This window comes from Enhydra lutris, unplaced genomic scaffold (genome assembly GCF_002288905.1).
Source record: "Enhydra lutris kenyoni isolate GAN:26980312 unplaced genomic scaffold, ASM228890v2 scaffoldscaffold3, whole genome shotgun sequence".
Taxonomy (NCBI): Eukaryota; Metazoa; Chordata; class Mammalia; order Carnivora; family Mustelidae; genus Enhydra; species Enhydra lutris.
Window position 1 is genome coordinate 72752475 of NW_019154087.1, and position 22405 is coordinate 72774879.

General features: G+C 35.9%; 1 protein-coding gene across 1 annotated transcript in view; it reads left to right on the plus strand.

The window, feature by feature from the left end:
• The window catches only part of LOC111156239 (frizzled class receptor 3), a 92989-nt gene extending 72214 nt beyond the window's left edge, over positions 1–20775 (plus strand). The window contains exons 5-7 of the mRNA XM_022516996.1: positions 6007–6155; positions 9641–9874; positions 20562–20775. Coding sequence (XP_022372704.1) covers positions 6007–6155; positions 9641–9874; positions 20562–20775 — 597 coding nt within the window. The remainder of the gene's footprint in view (positions 1–6006; positions 6156–9640; positions 9875–20561) is intronic.
• The last annotated feature ends 1630 nt before the right edge of the window (positions 20776–22405 follow it).

Here is a 22405-nt window from a genome sequence, read left to right on the forward strand (position 1 = left end):
ATGCTCAGACTTAGAAAAATGAAGCTCTATTTTTTATTCTTAATAGTGTTAAATAGATACTGTATTCACATGGTTCAAAACCTTGAAGTTAGAAGAGTATATGGGAAAAGGTCTCCCATTTGTGCTTGTTGTCTCCCATCTTCCTAGTGCCCTTCCCAAGGTGACTTGAATGTTACCAGGAATTTGTATATACTTTAAGACATGTTTACGGATGTACAACCAAGTATATTCCTTTTTCTTTTTTACTTGAATGGTAGCTACTATACATACTTTGTCTTGCTTTTGTCGTTTAACAGTATATCTTGGAGACTAATACCTAAAGTGAAAAGGCTCCCTCAGTATTTTTTCTGACCGCATAATATACCATGCACATTGTCTCTAATATTTTACTATTACAAACAGTTTTTGTATATCATTTCACATACGTGAATAGATCAGTAGCATAAATTTTTAAAAGAATTGCTTGATCAGAGGTCTTGGCATATTCTTTAAATATGAGCATGAGAGGGGAGAGGTCAGAGGGAGAAGCAGACCCTGCGGAGCTGGGAGCCCAACGCCGGGACTTGATCATGGGACTCCAGAATCATGACCTGAGCCGAAGGCAGTCGCTTAACCAACTGAACTACCCAGGCACCCTATAATCAGTTTTGTTTCTATTTTACTATCATTTGCTTCTATCAGTTTCCAAGTTTATTTGAATAGAATTGAGCAAAGTAATTTCTTAAAGCCATTTTAGTTTTGTTCTCTTTATAGCTGTGTGTATGCTTCTATGTGTGCATATTTGCTGTTTTCTTCCCTTTGTTTCTTCCATTTTTAATTCAGTTTCTGCTCCTTAATTTGCTTTATTAATAGATAATATAGTTAATATTTCTAGTTAGTCATTAGTGTATTGATTTGAATTATAGTTTCTTGTTCTGCAGAAGTTTTAAGCTTTTGTTAATCAAAACTGTCAAGTCTTTTCCTTTTATGGCTTTTTTGTTTCATGTTACTTTTTTTTAAAAAGGCCTATGCATTTCCACTATAAAAATATTCTTCATTCTTTTCATACTTTTATGATTTATTGTTATCTGTCTAGAATTTTTTTTTCTTTCATTGTGTGGGGTGGCATCTAAATTACTTTGTTTCCAAGTGGGTTGCCAACCCTCCCAACATCACTTATTAAACAATCTATGATCTTTTCCCCATTTATTTGAAATACTTTTATCATATACTTAACTTTTAACATTCTGTGAAAAATCCTTTTGCTCTTTTTGTATTGTACCAAGTTTACAGGATTAATTTGGGGAGTAACTGATTTGATATCTTTAAAACATTGAGTCTTTGCATGTAGAAACATGGACTTGTTTATGTATTTCAATTTTTTTCTGTGTCCTTTGATAGTGTTTTATCATTTTCTTTGTATTTCTTGCTAGTTGCTAGGTTTATTCCTAGATATTTTTTGGTTTTGTTGGTATTATAAATGAAATTGTTTTCATTATGTTTCTTCTCTGGTTATTGACAGTATATAAGAAAACGTTTGACTTTTTTATATTAATCTTCCCCAACTTGCTCTTTGATTGTTTCTGTTTTTCCATTGATTCTCTTGGATTTTCTGGTTAGTCTTTTTGTCTCTTTGTTCCCAATACTTACACCATCTTTTAAAGTTTTCCTTCTGGCAGGGTATCTTATTGACTTGACTAGGACTTTTGGAATGGTAGCCTTACTCTTGACAGCACCAGAGGACAAAACTAGGACAAGTGGGCAGAATAGCTAGAGCTATTCTGGCTATTTGAATGTGGAAGAGGCAAACTTGTATTTTATCAATACCACCATACTAATTTATATTCACAGAACAACTAGATTGAAAGCAAATTAATTTGCTAGGTAAAGAATATGACTAGATGACTTCTAAGTTTAAATGTTTAGTTGAGAGTATAAAGAGAGAATTGAGGAATGACTTTAAGAACTCTTTTATTTTATTTTATTTTTTTCAGTGTTCCAAGATTCATTGTTTATGCACCACACCCAATGCTCCGTGCACTACATGCCCTTCTTAATATCCACCACCAGGCTCACCCATCCCCCCAACTCCTCTCCTCTCTAAAACCCTCAGTTTGTTTCTCAGAGTCCATATCTCTCATGGTTCGTCTCCACCTCTGATTTCCCCCAATTCACTTTTCCTTTCCTTCTCCTAATGTCTTCCATGTTATTCCTCATGCTCCACATGAGGAATAATCCATATGGAATAATCTGTATGATTATTGACTCTCTATGCTTGACTTATTTCACTCAGCATAATCTCCTCCAGTCTTATCCATGTTGTTATAAAAGTTGGGTATTCATCATTTCTGATGGAGGCATAATATTCCATTGTATATATGGACCATATCTTCTTTATCCATTCTTCTGTTGAAGGGCATCTGGGCTCTCCTACAGTTTGGCGATTGTGGACATTGCTGCTCTGAACATTGGGGTGCATATGGCCCTTCTTTTCACTATATCTGTATCTTTGGGGTAAATACCCAGTAGTGCAATTTCACGGTCATAGGGTAGCTATATGAAGTAGCTCCACACTGACTTTAAGAACTCTTATATAGGGGCACCTGCGTGGCTCAGTTGTTAAGTGACTGCCTTCGGGCTCAGGTCATGATCCCAGAGTCCTGGGATCAAGCCCCACATCAGGCTCTCTGCTCAACAGGAAGCCTGCTTCTCCCTCTCCCACTCCCCCTGCTTGTGTTCCTTCTCTCCCTATGTCTCTCTCTGTCAAATAATAAATAAAATCTTTTTTTGACAGACAGAGATCACAAGTAGTCAGAGAGGTAGGTGGGGGGGCAGGGGAGCAGGCTCCCTGCTGAGCAGAGAGCCCAATGGGGGGCTTGATCCCAGGATCCTGGGATCATGACCTGAGCCGAAGGCAGAGGCTTTAACCCACTGAGCCACCCAGGCGCCCCAAATAAAATCTTTAACACACACACACAAAAAAGAACTCTTGTATAGGGGCACCTGGGTGGCTCAGTCAGTCAAGCACTGTCTTCCGCTTAGGTCATGATCCTGGAGTCCCGGATTGAGCCCAGCATCAGGCTTCCTGCTCAGTGGGGCTGTCTGCTTCTTCCTCTGCCCCTCAACTTGCTTGTTCTCTCTCTCTCTTTCTCTCTCTTGCTCTTTCTCTCAAGTAAATAAAATCTTTAAAAAAAAAAAAAGAACTCTTGTATAGAGGGTAGTGGGGGAGCAAATGGTAAAAGAGCAGGAGTAGGAAGTCAAGAAGAAAGTAATGAAAGTAAGAAAGTAATGTCTCATTAGGAGAATAATCATGACTATGCAGTATTGTAGAAGTCAAGGGAGGTAAAGGTTTTGTAAAGTATTAGATAATCATCAATAAGTGATGCTATATAGGAATATTTTTAAAAAATGAAACTGGCTGGCTCAGTTGGTAGAGCATGTGACTCTTGATTTTGGGGTTGTGAGTTTGAGCCCCATGTTGGGTATAGAGATTACCTAAAGATAAAATCTTAAAAAAAAAGAAATGGAACAACAGGAAGCCATTGTATTTTTTAATGAGAAGGTTATTTGTGATCTGCTTTTGTGTCTCTTCATCTGCTTCTTTTAATTATAGTTCTTAACTATTCAATGGTTTCTTTAATTTGTATTTTCATTTAGATTATCATCTTGGGAACATTAATCATACCTTACATCTGTTTTATAAGCCTCATGGGGCTTTAAACAGAATTATTTAGAGTAGTGGATGATCTATAAATACTTGCTTTTTGATTTTTTGATTTTTAAATTCTAAAGGAATTACACCTTAATTCTAGGTTATGATTGTAATTTAAGTTCCATGTTTTGAGCTTACCAGGCTAACTGTAATCATGTGTCGTTATAGATGAAACATAAACATAAAATCAGTTATAGATAAAACATAATAAAAATGTTTGAATGTGATCAGTCTAAAAGACAAAATAAACTTATTTATATAACAGATATGCACATTGATAACTAGTGATGAAAAACATGGGGCCTGCTGAACTCCAGGTATGAAGTAGCTAGAGGTGAGTGGGTATCCAGTTTCTGGGGTGTATTGGAAGTGTAAATGTCACATGGAAGTCAGAGGACCAGAACTAGGCTCACTGGTTAAAAGCAGGAATTGGAAATGAGGCTCCCCTGCTCTTGAAAGGAAGTCCATGTAAAAGGTAATACCAACTGTTCCCTGAGGCCATAGTTAATATAAAAATACTTATCTAAAAATGTGGGAAGACACCAACACAGCCTTAAGACCAATATTTAAGCCAAACTGCCAGGACTTAGTACCCGAATCTCCAGTAATCAGTAACATCTGTAGTTCACAATCACCAGTATAAAACCTGGTTTTTGACAAGATCCCTTTGGGCACTGGTGAGGACAAAAAGTCATGAGACAGGGTGAGATAAATGGAGGGACGGAAAAAGGGAGAGAGAGGGGAAGAGAAAGGGAAAGTTCTAACTCAAGACATGCAAATTAAAATTCCAAAACACGATTCAAAAAAGGAAAAAGCCAAACCTAGAAAGCATCCAACAAAATCAACAATCGAAAGATAGATTTGCTCCCAGATGAAATGAAAGTAGTAAACCAAGTTTATAAAGATTTATTTTTTAAAAAGTATGTTTAGGATTCCCTAAAAGATAAACAATAAAAACCACTTTAAAAGAATAAAAGATTGTAAATTAGTAGAAATGAAATAAAAATAGGCAAATATAAGAACTAATTAGACATCTTAGAATTGAAGTTATGGAAATAAAATCAGTAGATAACATGAACCCTAACATAGACATGGTTGAAGAGGGAATTAGTGAAGTAAAAAAATTGTTTTAAAGAGTTCACCCAGAATACAGAATATAGAGAGCCATACAATACTAAAAACTACTATGTAGTTAAAAGACATAAAAAATAAGGATTGAGGAACTACAGTACACATCTAATGGGAGTTGTAGAATAAGAAGCCATAAGAATGACTAAAAAGCAATAACCAAAAACCTAATGTCTGAGAATTTTCCAGAACTGAAAACATAGGTCCTTAGATTAAAAGTACACTCTGCACACTAAGCAGGAAAAATAAAAATCAATCACCATGAGAAACATTCAATGCAACTATAAAGGGAAAAGGATAAAGAAAAATTTTAAAGCTACCAGAGAGAGGAAGTAAATCTCCAAAAGATTATCAATTAGACTTCTTAACAAGTAAATAAAATATTTTAAAAAGTTAATACAGGTAAACAAAATTGAGAATATAAAAAATTTGAATGACAAAGCTAATAAAGTAGATCTAATACATATAGAAGATTTTGTACTCAACAGAGAGTATGGGCTATTTTAAAGTTCACAAGGAATACTTACATAAATTGACAGTGTCCTAAATCAAAAGGAATTCTCCAAAATTTAAGGTAACCAGAATAATATAGACAAATTCTCTGACCACAATAATTAAACTTGAAACTAAAAATAAAAAGCAATTTTTAAAAACTCATCTGACTAGAAACTAGGAAATGTACCTAGAAATAACTCATAGGTTAAAGAGGAAGCTTGAAAACAGCCAGCAGAGTAAGATGAAGTAGGTGGAAGGATGATCTATAAAAGATAAGCACAGAAATTAATGAAATGGGGGGAAAGACTAATGCTTTCCTAATTTTATATTGTAATGACCAATGATAGGACTAACAGAATTGGCCAAGAAGAATATAGGTATTATTTATTTGAGCCTCTATTCCTATTCATGGCTTATTTTCTACATTAATGATCTTCTGCCTTAGAAGATACCATTATGAGCTAATAAGAAAAATATAGGACTCAAAATATAAAATAGAAACTTACTGTCAAATTATCAGGAGTGTATATCTTTTTTGTATAACAAGAAATTTAACTATAGAACTGTAAAAGTGAAAATACCAAGTTTATAGAATTACTTAACTATTGTTTATTTTAAAGATTTATAATGGCCTTTGATAGAAGGTTTTTTCTTTTTATATATTTAAGGTATTTTTCTTTCCCTTCTTGTAGGTTACTCAAATGAGTCGTCCAGACCTGATTCTCTTTCTGATGAAATACCTGATGGCTCTCATTGTTGGTATTCCCTCCATCTTTTGGGTTGGAAGCAAAAAGACATGCTTTGAATGGGCCAGTTTTTTTCATGGTCGTAGGAAAAAAGAGTAAGTTGAAATTATCACAATGTTCACAAACCTCACATTCACATAAAATTTTTGTATTGCTTATGTTAAAACACTTTGGATTTGGTGGATATGTTTCAATGTGATTGTAATCTTAGCTACAACCAGTTGTGATTAGCACAGTAGCATGTATTAATTAGAAGCTAAAACTTGATTCTGAGAAGATAGCCAAGTAGAACCAGGCGGGCTTAAGGTCTATACCTTACTAATTGAGAGTATTTGAGGGAAAGCTGATCTTACTTTCAGAAATTTAAATTATAATTTTCTTTAAAATAAGAACAAATTAATGCTTTTATATATCTATGTTATTACTTGATCTTCTTGATATTCCTGTGGGGGCTGGTATGTATTATTTCTGTGTTATAGATGAGAAAACTGAGCACAGAGAGATTAAATGCTTTGGCCAAAATCACACAGGTATTAGACTTCCCTTTCCAATTGTCCATTGTTCATCTAAGTGTACCAGAAATTATATAGATAACGTGTTATTCCATTACGATAAAGTACACATTAAAGCCAAAATAGAAAAATGATATTAAATATATTATATAATGATAATGAAATGCATTAAAGAAATAAGCCAGGACTGTGCCCTGGGCTAGAGTGGCAGCTCCTTATTCTGGAGCTCAAGAGCGAGAGCATCCCATAGCTATATCTAGCATTTATCTGCTTTAGCCTTTGAAAAACAACTATAAAGTAATTGTAGTAGCAGTTGCCAATTAATTGAGCACATTTAATACTCCAAGCACAGTTCTGAGCATTTTATATATTATTAAAACTTTTAATCCTTCGAACAGACTTGTAAGAGAGATCATCATTTTACGGTAAGGAATCAAGGTTTCATAGTCATTGCTAGAATTGAGATTCAGACACAAGCGGTCTGATTCTAGACTCTTGTTTTTGCTTATATACTGTGCTACAAAGAGACTAGTTTCTAAAATTGTGCTAATCAAATTAGTGTTTTGCCCCTGAGTGAAGCCACATTTAACATTGTGCTTATACTAGTAATTCTGACACTGATTGAAATATTTTTAGAAATCTTCTTTTGGAATTATATAAATCATCTCACTTAATTTCTCTGTTTTCTTATCTGTAAAGTGAGGGGACAAATGTTTACCATTTGAAGATGGATTAAATTTTTGGCATGACCAGAAGTTAGTTTGAATCAAGTTTTAAAAATAAGTTTAGAAAATAAAATCAGCAACTAAGGCTGATTTGCGATGTATGAATATATGATTAGGGCCATTGATGACAGAGAAACAGATATTGTTTGTTTCTTTGTTTGTTTTAACTGTTTTTGACTTGTTCATTCTTCTGTCCAGTTTTTGATACTTTGATTTGAGGAAATGTGTGTGTGTGTGTGTGTGTGTGTGTGTGTGTCTATGTACACATATGTTATATATATACATGTATGTATATATGTATATATAATATTTTATCGTTACAAATATTTTATCATTATTTTGGCTTTTAAGCCATTTGTTAAGAGTGAACACGAGAGTGTGGGGGAGGGGCAGAGGAATGGAAGACAGAGAATCTCAGGCAGGCTCCACACCCAGCATAGAGCCCAGTGTGGGGCTGGAATTCACAGCCCTGAGATCATGACCTGAGTCGAAATCAAGATCTGAACCCTGAACTGACTGAGCCACCTATGCTCCCCTAAGCCATTTAAACTTAAGTTTGATCCCTGACTGTTGGTTTTGGTGTATGACTTTGGAAAGTTCTTTAATCCTTTAAACCTCAGTTTTTTCATCTACGAAATGGAGATCACAGTATTTATTCTTGATAGATATCTATTCACAATAGATACATAATATCCTCTTAACAGATACCCTCTTAGGACATTGATCTCCATAATAAAAACATTATTAAGAAGGATCAAAGGAGAGTGAATGTGAAATACCTGGCATAATGTGGGTACTCAACAAGTATTAGCCTGCCTTTAGCCCTCCTACCTCACCACTAAAAACAATAGTAGTAAGGAGGATCCTTTTGTAATCTGAAAAGTTAGAATATATACACTGTCTCATTGTATGGTCCAATCCATATATGCTGGAGCTTTATTTTTTCACGAAATTATTTATCTTATTTTAACTTTAACCTCTGATTCTCCTAGTCATTTATATAAACTGAGACTCTGATCTTTGTGACTATTTAACTGGCTCTTTGATCAATTTAATTGCTGCTTTGTTCATTATAGTAAACATCTGCTTTTAACCATTCTCTAGCAGTTAAAAACTTTTGTTCTTGACAATAATTCTTCTTAAGTTTTTTTCCTTAAGCCTTTAAGATGTCTAGTAATTAATTTTATCTTAGCTTAAATTAATTTTTCATTAATTTTGTTCTAATTTTGACCACTCATGCTTATTCTAGCATTGAACAACTGTTTCACCATAAGACCAACTTGTAGCCTTAAAACAACTGTTCTTCATATCAGAGAGATCATATAGTTGTCTTTCTCTGATTGACTTATTTCACTCAGCATAAGGAATTTGAGAGGCAGGGTGGGGGTTTGGGAGGTAGGGAAGGAAAAAATGAAACAAGATGGGATCAGGAGGGAGACAAACCATGAGAGACTCTTACTAATCTCACAAAACAAACTGAGGGTTTCTGGGGGCAGGGGTGTAGGGAGAGGGTGGTTGGGTTATGGACATTGGGGAGGGTACATGCTACAGTGAGTGCTGTGAAATGTGTAAGCCTGATGATTCACAGACCTGTGTGCTTGGGGCAAATAATACATTATATGTTAATAAAAATAATTTAAAAGAAAACTGTTCTTACAGGTTGAAAAATATACCTATTGGGGCACCTGGGTAGCTCAGTCATTTGGGCATCCAACTCTTGATTTCAGCTCGGGTCATGATCTCAGGTCATCTCAGGTCCTCACACTCAGTGGGGAGTCTGCTTGAGATTCTCTCTCTCTCTCTGCCTCCCCCTGCATGTGTGTGTGTGCTCCCTCTCTCTGTCTCTAAAATAAATAAATTAATTTAAAAAAATATATATATATATATATTTATCTGTGCTACAGTGAGGCCTCCAATACATCCATAAGCCATGCAAGAAAAAATTTCTCTATTGTAATATCTTTGTAATATTTTAGTGTACTTGAGAATCATAAATTTCTTTAATTGAAAGGGACTTTTAGAAATGATGAAATCATATAGCTTCATCTTATAGATGAGGAAAATGAAGAAAAGGGGATAATGACTTGCTTAAGGTCATGTATTTATTGAACTAAAATCCAGATCTCCTTATTCTAATGCAGGCTTCTTTCCATCATATCACCTTAAAGTACAGATTGACATAATCTTTGTTAAATTCTTTCCTCTATCAACAATGTTACCTTATATCTCTCCTAAAGACATTATTGAGAGAGCAATTAATTTCAAGAATAATGTCAGTGTGTCACATTTACTGGTCTATGGGGATGTTAGTCTGTATCTTAAATTTAGTATTTTGTTTTCTAGGATAGTGAATGAGAGCCGACAGGTGCTACAGGAACCTGATTTTGCTCAGTCTCTTTTGAGGGATCCAAATACTCCTATTATAAGAAAATCAAGAGGAACTTCCACTCAAGGAACATCCACACATGCTTCTTCAACTCAGCTTGCTATGGTGGATGATCAGAGAAGCAAGGCAGGGAGCGTCCACAGCAAAGTAAGCAGCTACCACGGCAGTCTCCACAGATCCCGTGATGGCAGGTGAGTTGTGTTGGTAGCTTAGTTTATTTCACATTTTGAATTAGAGTCACACAGCTATGAAGGAAGGGTAACCAGTTCTGAAATAGAAGTTGGACATTATTTGTATCTAAAACAATGTTTTTAATCGAAGTATAATTAACATACAGTGTCACATTACTTTCAGGTATTATCATTATTCAACAATTCTGTACATTACTCAGTGCTCATCATAATTATACTCTTAATCTCCTTTTTGTTTCACCCATCCCTCTATCCACCTCCCCTCTGGCAACCACCAGTTTGTTCGTCTTTTTTTTTTTTGTTGGTCTCTCTTTTTTCTTTGTTCATTTATTTTGCTTCTTAAATTCCACATGTGAGTGAAATCATACAGCATTTGTCTTTTTTCATCTGACTTATTTCATTTAGCATTTTGCCTTCTAGGTTTATCCATATTTTCGCCAATGGCAAGATCTCATTCTTTTTATGGCTGAGTAATTTCTCATTTTTTAATATATACCCCATCTTCTTTATCCATTCATGTATGGATAGACACTTTGGTCACTTCCATAGATAATGCCACTGTAAACATAGGAATGTATATATCTTTTCAAATTAGTGTTTTTGTTTTCTTTGGGTAAATACCCAGTAGCAGAATTACCAGACCATGTGGTAATTCTGTTTTTAATTTTTTTTTGTTTTTTTTTTTGTTTGTTTATTTGTTTGTTTTTAAAGATTTTATTTATTTATTTGACAGAGAGAGAGATCACAAGTAGGCAGAGAGGCATGCAGAGAGAGAGGAGGATGCAGGCTCCCCGCTGAGCAGAGAGCCTGATGCGGGCCTCGATCCCAGGACGCTGGGATCATGACCTGAGCCGAAGGCAGAGGCTTTAACCCACTGAGCCACCCAGGCACCCTGTTTTTAATTTTTTGAAGACCCTCCATACTGTTTTCCACAGAGGCTGTACCTGTTTGCATTCCTACCAATAATGCACTAGGATTCCCTTTTCTCCATATCTTCACCAACATTTGTTATTTCTTGTCTATTTTATTTTACCCACTCTGACAGGTATATGGTGCTGTCTCATTGTGGTTTTGATTTGTATTTCCCTGATGATTAGTGATGTCTAGCATCTTTCCATGTGTCTGTTGGCCATCTGTATATCTCCTTTGGAAAAATGTCTGATCAGGTGCTCTGCTCATCTTTTAATGGGATTCTTTGTTTTTCTAAGGTTGAGTTGTATAAGTTCTTTATATATTTTTGGATATTAACCCCTTATTGGATATATCATTTGCAATTATCTTCTCCCATTCAAGAGGTTCCCTTGTTGTTTATTGACAGTTTCCTTCACTGTGCAAACCCCTTTTATTTTGGTGTAATCCCAGTAGTTTAATTTTTGTTTCCATTGCCTGAGGAGAAAAATGTTTCTATGGCCAATGTCAGAGAGATTACTGCCTATGTTCAAAGGCATCCAAATTGGTACTGAAGAAGTAAAACTTTCACTATTTGCAGATGGCATGATACTATATATAGAAAACTCTAATGACTCCACCAGAAAACTATTAGTGCTGATAAATGAATTCAGTAATGTCACAGGATACAAAATTAATATACAGAAATCTGTTGCATTTCTGTACACTAGTAATGAAGCAGCAGAAAAAGAAATTCAGGAAACAATCTCATTTACAACTGCACTAAAAATACTAAAATACCTGGGGCGCCTGGTGGCTCAGGCATTAAGCATCTGCCTTGGGCTCAGGTCATGGTCCCAGGGTCCTGGGATCAAGCCTCACGTCGGGTTGCTTGCTTGGCAGGAAGCCTGCTTCTCCCTCTCCCACTTCCCTTGCTTGTGTCCCTTCTCTCTCTCTCTCCATCTCTTTCTCTCTCTGTTAATTGATTAAAGTCTTTAAAAAATAGTAATAATAATAATAAATTCCTAAGAATAAACTTAACCAAAAAGGCAAAAGACCTATACTCCAAAAACTATAAATCACTGTTGAAATAAATTGAAGATGACAAAACAAATGGAAAGATAGTCCATGCTTAAGGATTAGAAGAACCGATATTGTTTAAAATATCTGTACCGCCCAAAACAATCTACAGATAATGTAATCTCTGTCAAAATACCAACAATAGTTTTCACAGAACTAGAACAAATAATCCTAAAATTTGTATGGAACTACAAAAGACCTTGAATAGCCAAAGCAATCTTGAGAAAGAAGAACAAAGTTGGAGGTATCATAATCCCAGATTTCAAGATATACTACAAACATGTACTAATCAAAACAGGATGGTATTAGCACAAAAATAGACACATAAATCAGTGGAACATAATAGAGAGTCCAAAAATAAACCCACACGTAATATGGACAAAGGAGGTAAGAATATACAATGGGTAAAAGACAGTCTCTTCAACAAATGGTGTTTGGAAAACTGGACAGTAACATGCAGAAGAATGAAACCAGACCACTTTCCTGCACCATACACAAAAATAAATTCAAAATGGGTTAAAGACCTAAATGTGAGACCCAAAACCATAAAACTTCTAGAAGAAGTTGGACATAATTAAGCTTTTTGAACTTTGCTAGGTACAGTTTCCCTGGATTATGGCCAGACTTAAAGCCAGTTAGAGTTTAGAGGTTTAGACCCAATGCAGTCAGCAAATATGGCGGCATCGAAAGGTATTAAGGCAAAGAGAAGGCCAGGGTGAAAGTGAATATGTTAGTTGGATTAATTTAGCAAATAATTATGGAAAGCACACTATGTCAAGCACTATGCTAGGCTCTGGGAATAAGATGATTTAGGCATGATCTGTGTTCTTAACAAACTCAAGAAAGAGAATATAGTCAGTATTAGTGTTGCAGTAAAAAACATGGGGCCTTGGGGCGCCTGGGTGGCTCAGTGGGTTAAAGCCTCTCCCTTCAGCTCAGGTCATGATCCCAGAGTCCTGGGATCGAGCCCCACATTGGGCTCTCTGCTCAGCAGGAAGCCTGCTTCCTCCTCTCTCTCTGCCTGCCTCTCTGCCTACTTGTGATCTCTGTCTGTCAAATAAATAAATAAAATCTTAAAAAAACAAAAACAAAAACACACAAAACATGGGGCCTGGAATGGAAATCCTCAGTTTCCTCATCTTTAAAGGGGAAATAGGAATACCTGCCTCTTTAGGAATGTTGTAAAGGGGTACCTGGGCAGCTCAGTCGGTTAAGCATCTGCTTTTGGTTCAAGTCATGATCTCCAGGTCCTGGGTTTGAGCTCCATGTTAGGCTTCCTGCTCAGCGGGAAGTCTGCTTCCCTTCCTCTGTCCTTCCCCTGCTCCTGGTCACTCTTATATACTCTCTGTCTCAAATAAATAGATAAAATCTTTTTTAAAAAGGAATGTTGTAAAGAGTAAATGAGATAATATGTGTAATTGCTTGGAACAATGCTTATCTCAGTAAGAACCTGATGTCAACTTGTAGTGTCTCCATTATCAAATTTAAAGAAAACACACCCAGGCTTCTCAAACATTCTCCATGAAGCTTTCTCTGACCCTGTCCTGACCAGATTCACTCCCTCCTCCACACTACTACTGCTCCTACAAAACAAGGGCTGGCAAACTCTGGCTCACTGGCCAACTCTAGCCCCTTCCTCTTTTTATAAATAAAGTTTAATTGGAAAAGCCATTCCCATTCTGATCGTACATATTTATGGCTGTTTTCATACTACAACGGCAGAAATGAATCGTTAAAACAGAGACCCTATGATCCACAAAGCCTAAAATATTTACTATATGGTTTTTCATAGAAAAAGTTTGCCAACTTCTAGACTCTACAATGTGATACTTACATTTTACTTTATTTGTTTACTTAGAATAATAATAGAAGTTATTATTAACTTATTATTATTATTAGAAACTTCTTAGGAGCTTTGCAGTAATTCATTGAATTGATGAAGGCTTATTACGTAGGAGAGTAGTGGCAGGAAGAGAGAACTGATTTGAAAGATATGTACAAAGAGGAAATGATAGTTGGTTATAGATTAATAACAGCTGGGTAGAAGGAATGTGCCAAAGTTTTTTTGTTTGGTTGGTTTTTTGGTTTTGTTTTTTTTTTAAGATTTCTAGTTTGGGAAACTAAAAGAATGAAAATTTTAATGCCTGAAATGGAAAGTGTTCCATGCCCACTTTAAAACATCTGTTTCAACAACTGCCCTATATTCTTCCAGTCTCTTTCCAGCCTCTCTCTCTGTCTTCTCTATCCTCTGAGTGTAGGATACAATTTCTACACTTACTCTTTAAGCCTTCTGGTTTTTTCTCTCAAAGTGCTTTCTTTTGCCTTCTTACTTGGTCAGCTATCTGTGTTTTTTAAAAAATTAGCAGTCTTTCTTTGTGATATTTTTTCTGTCTTTTATTCATTTCTTTTTTGCAGATTTTTGAAATGAGTATGTTGAATATTTTCTTTCTACCTATAACATCCTTCATATATATCCCTTTTTTGTTTTCTTACCCACCTAAACTGTACTTTCTAGTATTACCAATGACCTGGTTTTTATTTATTTTTTATTTTTTTATTTTTTTAAAGATTTTATTTATTTTTTGGCAGAAAGACACACAGCGAGAGACGGAACACAAGCAAGAGGAGTGGGAGAGGGAGGAGCAGGCCTCCGGCCAAGCAGGGAGCCCAATGCAGGGGCTTGATCCCAGAACCCCAGGATCACAACCTGAGCCAAAGGCAGACGTTCAACCAACTGAGCCACCCAGGCGCCCCGACCTGTTTTTTAACCACATTCAAAGATACTTTCATTTTTTTTGCCATTGTCCTTCCATTAAACACTCCTCTATGAGAAGCGCTCTTCTAAGTGTTAGGGACACAGAGATGGAAGACAAAGAGTACAGTTGTAATACACTCTAATGGGTATAATAAAATCATATACAAAATGCTTCGAGATCCCAGAGAAGAGAGCCATTTAAGTTATTATTGAAAGTCATAGAAAGCTCCACAGGCAGGATCTTCACTTTGAATAGGATGCAGTGGAGGCAGTTGAAATTAAAAACAAAGAAACAGCATATGCGGAAGCAAGGAGGACAAACAGGCAGTTAGGTACCAGAGGAGAGCTAGAGCACAGTATATATGCTTGGGCAGATGAAACATGCTGAGGAGTTTGGATTTTTTTCCTGACAGTAATAAGCAACTATTAAAGGACTTGAAGCCTTGGGGTAATAAAATCAGATTTGTGTTTTATAAAGATCACTTTGGCAACAGCATAGAAGAAAAGATTGTAAGTAATCCCAGTTGGGAAGTTTCTGCAGTAATAAGTAAATTGAGATACTTATAAGGAGGGAGGGATTTGAGAGTCTTAGCATATGTTTTGTCAATACCACCCTCTGTGAACTAACTCAGCATTATTGGGCATTTGACGTTGTTAGCTCATCCTTTTCAATAGGGAATGAACAATTATTTATAATACACCTCCTGTGCATATGGCATTCTGTGTGTAGTTATATAGAAGAAAGGTTAGGTATAATTTCTACATTGTAGGAGCATAATCTTTTTTTTTTTTTTTAAGATTTTACCAATTTATATGACAAAGAGAGAGAGCACAAGCAGAGGCAGCAACAGGGGGAAAGGGAGAAGTAGGCTCCTTGTTGAGCAGGGAACCTGACATGGGACTCGTTCCTAGGACCCCAGGACCGCGGGATCATGACCTGAGCCAAAGGCAGATGCTCAACTGACTGAGCCACCGAGGCACCCCTAGGAGCATAATCTTATAGGAACGATAAGGCATAGTTATCTAAGAGCCAATTACACAATAGTCCAAGTCACGTATAATTAAAACAGTGAGTGTTAGAGATGATTGATGTTATAGAACTTTATAAGGGAAAGATCAAATTGGCCCATGAAAATATCAGAGGAAATACATAGGGTGAGTGAATGGTAATAAAGATAAATCCATATTGAGTAGAAAATTTCTGAAGGCGATGAAATAGAGTATTTCAGCCTCTGTAATCTGAATGGAACTGGAGCTTAGATAAGAAAGTTTTTAATCACTAATATAAGGTAATTGATAATTAAAATTATGAGATGGAATTACTTGAAACATAATAAAAAAAGAACAGACCAGGGGCGCCTGGGTGGCTCAGTGGTTAAGCCTCTGCCTTCGGCTCAGGTCATGGTCTCAGGGTCCTGGGATTGAGCCCCGCATCGGGCTCTCTGCTCATCAGGGAGCCTGCTTCCCTTCCTCTCTCTGCCTGGCTCTCTGCCTACTTGTGATCTCTGTCTGTCAAATAAATAAATAAAATCTTAAAAAAAAAAAAAAAAAAGAACAGACCAAGAATAAGACCTTGGTTTGAATACCTACAGTTAAATAAATAAACAAATAAATAAATACTTGCAGTAATAATAACACAGGAAGAATAGCCAGATGTGATTCAAAGAAAGTATTTATTGATATATGAAGGAATCTATAAAAGTATAGTACTATGAAAACCAGAGGGTAGATTATGACTTCCTGTAATGGCCTTTCCTACCTCTCTGCTTAATCAAAATCATACCCATCTTTTAAGGCCTGCTTAATTCCCATATCCATGGCAGTTAATTGCTTTTTAATTATTTTGGGGGGTATGACCTATTTTTCATACAGCTGTCTTTTCTCAGCTAAGTTTGTAACTTCTGGAGAATTGAAAACTAGGTGACAGACATCTCTGTATTTCCCCACAATATCTAGCACAGTGTTAGGCATATATCTCTATCTGTGTATCTGTTTGTCTGTATTGTCTGTGTGTCTATCTATTGAGAGATAAATCTGTTCAATAACTAATGACTTTAGAAATAATGTGGACATTTAGGGGTGCCTGGCTGGCTTAGTCAGTAGAGCATGCAGCTCTTGATCTTGGGTTTATGAGTTTGAGCCCCACGTTGGGTGTAGAGATTATAAAAGAAAGAAAGAGAGAGAGAGAAAGAAAGAAAAAGGGAGAGAGAAAGAGAGAGAGAGGGGAAGGAAAGGAGGAAGGAAGGGAGGGTGAGAAAGAAGGAAGAATAGATGTGGGCATTTCCCAGGAATTCAGGGCCCAGAACTAAAATGACAGTCTACTAAGGGTGTTATGTCTGGTACACGAATATGCATACTGTACGGTCCTCTGCCATAGCCAGAACATAAGAGCAGATCTGAAAGAGTCTGAGACCATGTTGAACCTAAAAGTCTAAATAGGGGTTTTCATAATTCCAGAAACCATCTCATGGAGATTTCTTTCTTTTCTGTCAGTTTTTTAGTTTACATGTTAGCACTGTCTTTTGGCCGTTGTTTTCTCATCATCTCATGGTATCTGATTATGAAATCACACACACGCACGCACGCACTGCTTCTCAATACTCACTTTAGTCCAGACTCTTTGATGGGTAATTATTCATCTCAGTGCTCCATGAAATAAAACAGACAAAGGCAAATACACCTACACATGTATGTCAACTTCAAAGAATAAGTAATTATTAGATAGACTTGGGGATGGGTAGAAAGGGAAGTGGATGAGTAGGTAGGTGGAGGTTTGGAAATGAGTGATTAGGTGATAAGTAGGTGACATGACAAGGGAAAACTAGGGAATGAATATAATGAGATACTGGTTAAACCAAAATGAATTCAAATATTTATATTAATGGCAGCAACTAATATAGAGAATCAAAAAGGTTAAATCATCTTAAGTTTCTTTCATTTTGACTTTGGAATACACCATATTATCTTTTCAGCATCGTAACCATTCCTATCATTTTGCCTAAGCTTATATTAAATTTAATGTACATTTTTTTATTGTATATTAGAGTAGATATGTAGTAGTGTAGATGGTAGAGTAGGTGTTAAATATTTATTTATTAATTTTGAGAGAGAAAGAGTGGGGTGGGGGCAGACGGAGGAAGAGGGCAAGAGAGTCTTAAGCAGAGACCATGCTGATTGTGGAGGCCAATGTGGGGCTCGACCTCACAACTCTTGAAATTATGACCTGAGCCAAAACCAATAGTTGGATGTATGTTTTGAAGTTTATTGGTTAAACTCAAAGATTTAGGTTTTATTTTAGAAAATACCCAATTCATATTTTTAAATAATGATTTGTTTTTATTTTTTAATTACTATGATATCATTCATTAAACTGTATCATACTTTGCTTTTTTCATTTGTCGTATTTATTCGAAATAAATGCTGATGAAGTCATTGAGAGGTGAAAGATCTCCAATTACCTGGCAAATTATAATTGGAAAAATCTTTCACTCAATTTAGGACAATAATCATGATATAAAATAATAATTATTAACTAGAACAATAAACTCATTCTGAAATATTTTCATTTGCAAGCTATAATTATTTTACCAAAATATACAAATCAAATTTAAAACTATTTGTCCTGAATATGAAATATCTTTTAATAGAAAAGAGTTAAATGCCCTTTTACCTATTAACATAAATTTTTTAAATACTTAAAATGGATCTTTTCATTCTTAAATTATTTTTTGCTTTATTCGGACTGGAAACAAAAGACATGCTTTCTTCTTATCATTTTTTTAAAAAGATTTTATTTATTTATTTGACAGAGACATAGCAAGAGAAGGAATACAAGCAGGAACAGTGGGAGAAGGAGAAGCAGGCTCTCACTGAGCAGGGACCCCAATGTGGGGCTCGATGTGGGGTTCAATCCCATGACCCTGAGATCATGACCTGAGCTGAAGGCAGACACTTAATGACCAAGCCACCCCGGTGCCCCTCTTTTTATCATTTTAAAAGGACTTCTGGGGCACCCTGCAACCTCAGTTGGTGGAGCACACAACTCTTGTTCTTAGGGTTTGTGAGTTCAGGGTAAAGATTATTTAAAACTAAAATCTTTTTAATAAAAAGGGGCATCTGGGTGGCTCCATCGGTTGGGCATCCAACTCTTGGTTTTGGCTCAGGTCATGATCTTCGGTTCATGGGATCAAGCCATGTGGGAACTCCACACTCAGCAGGGAGTCTGCTTCTCTCCCTGTGCCTCTTCCCCCACTTGTGTGCTCTCTCACTCTTTCTCTCTAAAATAAATGGACACATCTTTTAATAAAAATAATAAAAATAGAAGGACTTCCCAATTTAAAATATTTATTTATTTATTTATTTATTTATTTATTTATTTATTTATTTATTTGGCAGAGAAAGAGAGATCATGAGCTGGGAGGAAGGGCAGAGGGAGAAGGAGAAGCAGGCTCCCCACTGAGCAGGGAGCCTGTAGCTGGGCCAGATTCCAGAACCCTGGGATCATGACCTGAGCTGAAGGCAGACACTTAATGCACTGAGCCACCCAGGTGCCCCAGGGCTTCTCAATTTTTAGATTCTGTGATCTGATGAAAACATTTGACAAGCACTTTTATAAAACTAGATCACCTAAGTAGTATATGAATCAGTCTTTAAAATCTTTAAATTTTATAAATGATTCATATTGAGTCATGAAATTTGTAATTCTTATGAAAAAATGATAAATGAATGATTTTGACAACCAATAGGTCTTTAGCTGCTTATGATTCATTCTTTTGATGACCATTTTTAAAAATTTATTTTTTTTTTAGAAAGAGAACAAGTGCACATGTGAGCAGGGGATAGGCAGAGGGAGAGAGAGAGAGAATCTTAAGCAGAAGCCCCACGCAGGGCTGATCTCACGACCCTGAGATCACAATCTGAGCTGAAACCAAGAGTCAGACGCTCAACCAGCTGAGCCGCACAGGCATCCCTGATGACTATTTAAAAAGGAATGGCCTGCTATATCCTTTTTAATTTTAGCAACACTAAAGTAAAATTTAGTATATATCAATTAAAGTTATAAATTATATTCAGTTTCATTTTCTTTGAGCTTTGTTGTCCTAAATTACTTTTTTACAAAAGAGGTGTAAGTGTATGTTTTCTTAACTCTGACGCTCCCACTCTTGTCTTTCAAGATAAGCACAGTCATGGGGAGAAGACTGCCTGCCTGCAATACGCAGTGTAGCCCAGTTCACAAAAGCTGGGTCTTGGCTAGGGGTAAGGAGAGAATTTGCTTTATCTGGAATATAGGTTACAAATGTTATGAGGATGTTACTAGAATATTTAAGTAGATGTAGCTTTTATGAAATAGCATCTTCACAGCCTCAAGCCCTAATGGAAAATAAGACATTTACAGGTGGTTGTTCAGCTGTTAACTGGGGCTATCTAGAAAGAAGCTGTCGGCACATGGTGTCATCATTGCTTGACAATTTGTTCACTTTTTTTTTTTGTTACATTAATTTCTCCTCTAATTTCACGTGCTCCCTCTTTCAACCCTCGTCTTTCAGTAAATTTGAGTTTGTTGTACTACTAATTATAACCAGCCAGCCTTCTAGACTCCCTGAGACAATGCCGTATTTCTTCTATTATTGTTCCTCCTCTGCCAGAACCCATCTCGTAACCGAAAATTCACTGGAATGAGGAAAGTGTCCATACTTAGCATATCAGCTCTATTTAACCTTAGCTTCTGTCCCTTTGCAAGGAATAAGACCTTCATTCTGAATTTAATGGGATGGCCATCCCCCTTTCTGGTCAACGATGTGAATACCTCTACTCTTTGAAATTACTATAGACCATCAAAAGTTGGTTGTTACTTTTTCACTTACAGGTTTCCTAATCATTTTACATAATGAGGCATTTTCATGACAATTCTTAGTTTTCTAGTGTGTTCTGTTACCTACTTCAAAATAAACTCTTGTATGTTAGGTACACTCCGTGCAGTTATAGAGGAATGGAAGAGAGACTACCTCATGGCAGCATGTCACGACTGACGGATCACTCCAGGCACAGTAGTTCTCATCGGCTCAACGAACAGTCACGACATAGCAGTATCAGAGACCTCAGTAACAATCCTATGACTCACATCACACATGGTACCAGCATGAATCGGGTCATTGAAGAAGATGGAACCAGTGCTTAAATTGTCCGAAGGTGGAAAACTTGTGCTATCTAAAAAGCAGATTTTATTCTTTGCCTTTGCATGACTGATTGCTGTAACTCACTGTTATCATGCTTTCAGTCGGATGCAGATTGTGTCCATTGGAAAGTAAATTTCGCCTTTTATATTGCATCAAACTTGGAACATCAAGGCATCAAAAATGCTAATAATTATATCATCACATAAATAATTCTTATTTCTAGGTTATTGAAGAGATAATTATTTGTCTGGTAAGCATTTTTATAAACCCATTTATTTTATATTTAGAAAAACCCTAAATGTGTGGTGACTGCTTTGTAGTGAACTTTCATATGATATCAACTAGTTGTGAGATAACATTCTGGTAGTTGTATTAATAAAACAAAAATTTCAGAATTAAGAAAATTTTCTATGCAAGGTTTATTTCTCAGAAGAATAGTTGGACTTTGTAGTTTTCTTTCCACTAAGTGAAAAAGAACTATGTTTTTAAACTGTAGGAGAATTTGATAAATCAGCAAGGGTATTTTAGCTAATAGGATATAAGGTCAGAAGAGGAATCCGAATAGTCTACTGAAGGCTCTTTAAAAATTCTATCGAAATAATCTTCATCCAGAAACATACACGATTAAGATTAACAATGGAATAAAAGGCAGAGATGGACATTTTTTTCTCTATAATTGTGCTGTCTTATTACTTTTGTAAATATTACTTTTACTGGCTGTGTTTTTATAACTTAACCATATGCATGGTGAAAGAAGTTTAATTTGTAGCCACCTTTACCCATATAGTAGTATTGATTCACACAGAACTTCATGTTCAGATCTGTTCCATGGAGGCATGTAACAAGCATCACACATTATAAACTCTTTTGTGGGAACCACAGTTACAAAATGGCAAAACATTTTCTCTATATTCATTGTTGTATTTTTCTACAGTGAGATGTGATCTTGCCAAAGCCACCAGATCTTGGTACCCAGGCCCGTCCTATCAGTGACCTGATTGTCTGCATTTGCATTGTACGGTAGCCACTAGGCTACAGCTTTTGCCCCACATTCCTGTTTCAAGATTCTGGATCATTTTTTTTTTAAATATATATAACCTAAGTCCAAAGTGGTGATTGAGGTATTTGAAAATCATTGTAACTAAATGAAGCATGAGTAGTCTTGCTGTGAAGTATAATCTTTTAGTCTTACCAATATCAATTCAAAAATGTTTGACATTTTGTCGTGTACTGTTTAAATAATTTACAATAAAAACTGCAAACTTTATTAGGCATGAAATTGATCAGAAGGGAAAGAAAAATTGTGGAAAATGCTGGATGTGTTTTATAGTAAAGCGTATTTAAACAAGTAGTCCTCAGCCCTGACTATAGATAAGAATCACTTGTGGAACCTCTGATGCTCAACACCCTCCTCTCATTCAGAGGAGAATTTATATATATATATGTATATATATATATATGCACACACACACACACACACACACACATATATATATATATATACACATTTTTTTAAGCTTTCTAGGTGATTCTAATCTGCAGACTGTTTTGATCTAACTTGCCTCCTGAAAATGAGCTGATGGCATCATATTATATCACATAAATACCTAGCTGGACTCAATGTTGTACTTT